The sequence below is a fragment of the Lepisosteus platostomus genome, chromosome 5, assembly GCF_059453375.1.
Source record: "Lepisosteus platostomus isolate fLepPlt1 chromosome 5, fLepPlt1.hap1, whole genome shotgun sequence".
NCBI classification, from domain to species: Eukaryota; Metazoa; Chordata; class Actinopteri; order Semionotiformes; family Lepisosteidae; genus Lepisosteus; species Lepisosteus platostomus.
In genome coordinates, this window is record NC_142615.1 from 38,553,653 (window position 1) to 38,559,553 (window position 5,901).

The 5,901-nt window shown below is 47.5% G+C and overlaps 2 protein-coding genes across 2 annotated transcripts; both read right to left on the reverse strand.

Annotated features, from left to right (window-relative positions):
- Window positions 1-3,063: 3,063 nt before the first annotated feature.
- Window positions 3,064-4,099, reverse strand: LOC148666266 (uncharacterized). Its single transcript, XM_088631728.1, has 4 exons — window positions 3,994-4,099; window positions 3,843-3,916; window positions 3,493-3,675; window positions 3,064-3,413 (listed from the first exon to the last, which is right to left on the reverse strand). The coding sequence occupies exons 1-4, from the start codon at window positions 4,059-4,061 to the stop codon at window positions 3,406-3,408; spliced, it is 333 nt and encodes a 110-aa protein (XP_088487854.1). The 5' UTR covers window positions 4,062-4,099; the 3' UTR covers window positions 3,064-3,405.
- A 615-nt stretch (window positions 4,100-4,714) lies between these two features.
- Window positions 4,715-5,448, reverse strand: LOC148666267 (zona pellucida sperm-binding protein 3-like). Its single transcript, XM_088630968.1, has 3 exons — window positions 5,132-5,448; window positions 4,915-5,030; window positions 4,715-4,838 (listed from the first exon to the last, which is right to left on the reverse strand). Exons 1-3 carry the CDS (start codon window positions 5,273-5,275, stop codon window positions 4,715-4,717), a joined length of 384 nt encoding a protein of 127 aa, XP_088487094.1. The 5' UTR covers window positions 5,276-5,448.
- Window positions 5,449-5,901: the final 453 nt, after the last annotated feature.

The following is a 5,901-nucleotide window of genomic DNA, read 5'->3' on the forward strand; positions in this document are numbered from 1 at the left end:
TTGCGACTTAAAAACTCAGAATTCCGACTTTATATCTTACATTTGGGACTTATTTTTCATTGTCTGTCCTTTTGTTATTGTAATGGATTCGGGTTCCAGGGCTTGTGCCCTCACCGCTCCCACCCTAGTTTGTGCCTCACTGCATTGGCTCGAACCCAGGCCTTGCCAGCTGAGCTAAAGAAGAGTTTCTTTTTTAAGTAAAAAAGGACATACAATGGAAATATTTAAAAAGTATAAGTTTCAGCTTTTATAATTGTGAATTCTTCTGGATGTGAAGTGTCTATTTCTGTATTTTATTTCATATTCTGTCTTCGTTTTTGTATTTCTGGTGTTTAAATAAAAAAAAAAATTAAAAGCCCACCGTCCACTATTCCATCTGTGTACTATGGAAGCCTCACTACCGGAAATGGGATTCCATAAAAATTAGTGTAATTAATTTGATTTTTATCAGGTCACTGTACAAGACAAGTCTTCAGGCTTATAGATCCTATGATCTTGTACGATTCATTAATATAGTGTAACGGAACGGCCAACATACAATTTGTAGTTCAGGTGGGTAGCTGCGTCAGCATGCGTAGGCTTCAAAGGAACAAGTAATAGGTTTATTCCATGCTGAAAAAAAGAAGAAAGAAAATATGTTTTGGCCGAAACGTACCAGTAAACTTTACATTAACAATACCAGCCAACGATACATTATCATTTCACACCGGTTCTACAGGAATCTACAGCAGAGCCCTGAGTTGACTCCCAGAGTCCCACTGAGCCCATAGAATTCCACATCACCCATCACTCCTGCACACAGTCCGCTGAGAGCGCCTGTCCATAAACTACTGGATTGAGAATGGGATCAAATAATTCCCCATTTTCTTAATTCTACATCAAAGGACTGTTAAAGGTCTATTCGAAGGCATCGATTCGTATTCTTAAACCAGATGAACGACTGGAATAAGTTAATATTACTTATAAACAGTCGTGCTACAATACTCCAGTTGAAGGCATGCTTCTAGCTTTGTGGTACTCTGGTGCGTCACAAATTTATGTTTGAATTTCTGTGGATGAACTACTATAGGTGTACCCTCGCTCACTTTCTTTAGCGACAGTCGTTGCTCTTCATCTGAGTGATGTATTTGCCTGTTTTTCAGTTCACTTCCCTGCAAGGAATATTTACCTCAGAGCTCTCTTTCACAGACTGCAGGCGCTATGTTTGTTAACAGGTGTTATAGTGATGACATCTTTCTGTATGATCAGGACAGGAGCTGCAAGTCAACTGTGTTGTGGCTGCAGTACAATTTTAGGTTATTATTATAATACGTTTTAACAGCGACAGATTCTTAAGATCACGAGGTGTTTACGATATTATTTCAGTATTAAGCTGTTACTACATTTGGAACTGTCCCATAGGATTCAGTGTTCCATTAGTTTGGCACTAAACTGTTTAGTCTATTACAGGAATTGTACTTAGTCCTGTCCTGTAGTGTCCTCTATAGAGCAGCAGCTGTTTCCTTGGGCTCATTGCAATTGGGAACATTGTGATTACTGAGCAGGGAACTGAAGTCAGCAGATGAGCGCGTTGCAAATCGGTATTAATCTGGCGTACAGAGCTGCATGCTAATCTCTGGATCATCTCCAGTTAATGTGATGCTGTTCTTACCTTGCAATTGACCCAATCTGACTACTGGCACCAACAACCCTGTTATTACAAATAAACTTCTTGTGTACCTACCGTGATACATAAGTTTGGTGGAGAGGTTTGATAGCCCATATTCAGTCAAAGGTGTGTGTGCAGATCACTGTGATATACAGGCATCAACAAACTGACATACAATATTAAATGTTTAACTGATAAAACCCAAATGAACCAAACCTGAATAAATTAGTGGTGGAAAGGAGTCTTTTTATATAGCAAAAGGTCTCTGAGCCTTTGGTAAGAACGATGGGTATATAACCCATTGACCTCAATATTAGAAATGAATCCTTGAGCACTGCTGTTGTACCATTGGTCCTCAAAAGTGCTGCCATTACCCCCGTCCCATAAAAGCCTAACATTACCCTTTCTTGCATAAACTGTAGAACGTGCCTTCACATTTCAGTTGCAGTTTAATCTATTATCACCCTACTCCCCACTTCATAACCTTCGCTCTTCTAATTCTGGTCTCCTAACTGTCCCCGAAGCCCATCTACACTGTATGGGTGACAGGGCCTTCTCCTGTTATGCCCCCAAGCTCTGGAACTCTCTGCCCAAGGATAGCAGAGTCACCTTCCCTAAACTCCTTCAAATTCAGACTCAACACCTTGTTCTGGAGAAGAGCCTTTACTGAACTGGTTCCATTCTTTACCACTCTGCTTCTACTTTTCTTAGTACCACCATCCATGGTCTCCTCTGTCTATTGGAACTGTTTTATCCTGTGTATTCTAATTGTAATTATGGCAAGTGCTTTGAGAAGCCACCTTTGGAACATTATATAGAATAGTTTATCCTAAATCCTTGAAGCTTTAATAGGGCAGTGCAGTAGGGCTAAAAATTGACAGTGTTAGTGGGCCAGCAGGATTTGTGCAAATTATAGGTAGTTACAAAGGAAGACTAGAATTCACTTGAAATTCATGACATGGGACACTGAAACAGGGGAGAGGCTTTGTGTAGTAAGCGTTCAGTCTCACTCTACACAGTCTGTGCTGCTGGTAGAGGTGGTTGTGAACACCTGTCTTCCCAGTCATGCTGGGATCTCCAGTCTCAATCCTAATACTCCTCATGACTGTCCAAAACCCCTACTGTGAAACCAACGCCCATAAGACAAGACCTCCGAGATTCTAACTGCATCATTATTCACTGATGATTGTGCACCAGTATTGTTCCTCTGCTAAGGAAGGGAAGGCCTACTTTACACCAAGCCCCTGTTGACAATTCCTTCCTTGTGTTTCTTTTAGTGAGTTTGTGCAGCCTAGAATAGGACACCAGATCTCACCCTTACTGGTCACTACAGTAGCAACTCACACTCCATAAGTACCACCCCTCTCGGAAACAGGAGGATTTCCAGTATATTGAACACCACTGTCTCTCCCCCAGTAAAAAAAAAAAAAAAAAAAAAAAAAAAAAAAAAAAAAAGTTACAATGCCCTGCCCAAGGAATAGTGCGGCCATCTTCCCCCAGAACAATGCTTTATAACTCCAGCCATTTTCAGTCCTCATTGGCAGCAATACAGGAAGCATTCTTGAAAGGGGAACCTCCACAAATACGTCCATTGATTAATGGGTCTCACTTCCCTTGAATTCCTCCACCCCATTCAAGCCTATAAACCATAAAGAAACAAGGGCAGGCAGAAGGGTCTTTCACAGCTTTATTGAGATGTTGCCATTACAAGGCGACTGGAGGCAGGAGAGTTACAAGGGCCAGGCTGGAGCCTTCATTCAGGCACCTGGGGAGGAAGAAGGAGAACAATCCAGCTGAACTGCAGGACACCCACCCCTACAGGAGCTCCTCCTGCCAGACCCCACCTGTCCACTGGCCAACATCTCCAAAGTCCTCCGCTCCCTCCACATCCTCACTGGTGCTCTCAGCATCTTCACTGGAGATCTGAGGGTCTCCTTCCTCATCCTCAGTCCAGTCAGCTCCCACATCCAGAGGAGCTTCTACTGGTGCCACAGCCACCCGACTGCTGGTCACCAGGCTCCTGGTACCTGTGGACAAGCAACACCCAGGATTGAGTGATCTGCTACACCCAGAGACCCACAGTCTACTCATCTACACAGTCCCTTTGTCCAGCATGGGATCATTCCAAAGTTGTCCAAGCATGGTTGTCTCTTGGACAGAGATGCATCCACAAGGGATAGAGAACCAGACCCACCTTCATTCCAGCTGCCAGCACACCTGGACTCACAGCAGGCACAGACCTCATGGTCACCATACAGCTCCTCCCACCTGGAGGAGAGGAGGACAGGTGAGGCCTCCACCTGGCATGTCCCAGAGCACCCTCGGCAGGCTCCTTGCAGAAGTACCTCTTTGCCTCCCTGTTGTAGGTGCAGGACTTGGTCCCTGGTGTTGCTTTAGCAGGAGCCACAGCCATGACAGTGCATGTACAGCTCAGTCACTTCATGCTACAAGAGGGAAGGTCACAGCATTAAGGGATCAAGGCCAATAGAGGGAAAGAGAAGGACCTTCTGCCAGTGCTCTAGGCACTACAGCTGCCACAGTCTGGTTCACATCTAGATCATGGATGGAAAAGCAGACAATGGATCAGTAGAGCAAGAAGGCTGAGCAGCCTTTGAGAGCAGTACCTTCCTGGACAGCTTCTTCTGGAAGAGGAAGGCATCAATTGTGAAGTGGAGCACATCCTTCTGCTTGGAGGGGACAAACCTGGACAGGCAGCCATCTGCTTTGCTGTCCACCATGCAAATGGGGACAAGGACAAGGATGAATCCCTGCAGGCTCTCGGGGCTCCTGCCCACCTCTCTGCCCAGAAGGGGCCGTACCCCAAGTTGTCGATCACAGGGAAATGGGGCTGGGAGTGCTGGTCCGGTTTCTCCGATACATAACACGAGTGGATGTACAGCCTCTGCTCCACTGTGGCAAAGTAGGCAGTGGCCTGGAAGTACATGGGCTGACCCATGAAGTACTCATCCTTAGGAGAGAGCCGGACCCAGTGGGCGAGAGAGAGAGAGAGAGAGAGAGAGAGAGAGAGAGAGACCTGCACACAGCACCCCCTGCAGGAGGAGCCACTCACTTAAGGAGCTTACAGTTGGTGGTGAGCAGCACAAAGCTGTGCTTGTTCTTCAGGTCCTTGAAGAAGGTCCTTCTCCTGGCCCACGTGGGGACATAGCCAACCTTGTAGGAGTAGTGGAACCTGCAGGACAGAGGGGTTGAGGGGCATCTGGACACTTTCCCCAGCAGCTTCTCCGCAGCAGTAGAGCCCTGCCTACCTGTTGTAGGAGCACTTGACCGGCACAGAGAAGGGAATGAAGCGATGCACAGGTGCACTGGAGGAGGGCGGGGCATAGTGGAGAGTGTTGGAGTACACCAGGCGGCCCTGGACAACCTGCAGGGTCACAGAGGAAGCGATATTCCCAGGCAAGGCAACCCCGACACTAGCTCTACAGCTCACATCGATACACTGCCTGTAGATGAAGACCCACTTACCGATCGCTCAGTGCCGCACTCGTGAAGCCCGTAGATGAAGTAGAAGTAACTGCGTGTGGTTCGGCTGACGCTGCAGTTGCCCAAGGTCACCTCCGATGGCCGACAGCTGAAGCCGAACAGGAGCCGACTGACCCTCACGTACATACTGCTGGAGTCGCACCACACAGCCACTCCTCGGGTGCTTCATCTTTTCCTTGTCGAAGTAGGGCGAGTACGCGTCTCTGGACACGGGAAGGCGGCGGAAGTCGGGAGCCAAGGACCGCAAGTCGTTCTCGCTTGCAGACAGGTCTTCAGAGGGCGAATCTGCCAGGTTCAAATCCTCCGACTGGGCTGCGTCTTCGAGAGCCGGGAAGTCGGCCTGGAGCGCTAATTCCCGAGAGTCCCAGCCAGCCGGCCCGGCGGAGATCAGTGCGGGGAGCCCGGCCCCAGCGCACAGGCACAGCATAAAGAGAAACGAGCGCATCGCCAAATTAACGTCCCGCTAAATTGCTACAAGAGTAAAATAAGTAAACCACCAAACTGTGTTGAAGCAAGAGAGCATAGCGTGTGAATACGGTGACTAGGTTTTTATACTGGCAGGACCTGCTACCGCACACCTGGTCACACTACCGCTCAATCAACACAATCAATTACACACAGAGACCCGGATTGTTCTCAGCGTCTCATTAGAACCTGCTTCCAGTCTGAGGCGGGACTCCGTGAAGCCGCCTGAACACTTTCCCGTGTGTATCTGAGCTTAGCGGAGGAGTTCCACGCAATTTCGACAGAAT

Bases quoted from the DNA above. Each gene is read 5' to 3' on its own strand.
- LOC148666266 (XM_088631728.1), bottom strand. From the start codon at position 4,061: ATGGCTGTGGCTCCTGCTAAAGCAACACCAGGGACCAAGTCCTGCACC. The intron at 3,917-3,993 runs GTACTTCTGCAA...CCTCTCCTCCAG, and splicing joins TACAACAGGGAGGCAAAGAG to GTGGGAGGAGCTGTATGGTG. The intron at 3,676-3,842 runs GTGGGTCTGGTT...GCTTGTCCACAG, and splicing joins TGCTGGCAGCTGGAATGAAG to GTACCAGGAGCCTGGTGACC.
- LOC148666267 (XM_088630968.1), bottom strand. From the start codon at position 5,275: ATGTACGTGAGGGTCAGTCGGCTCCTGTTCGGCTTCAGCTGTCGGCCA. The intron at 5,031-5,131 runs GTAAGTGGGTCT...GTGACCCTGCAG, and splicing joins AGTGCGGCACTGAGCGATCG to GTTGTCCAGGGCCGCCTGGT. The intron at 4,839-4,914 runs GTAGGCAGGGCT...TCTGTCCTGCAG, and splicing joins GTCAAGTGCTCCTACAACAG to GTTCCACTACTCCTACAAGG.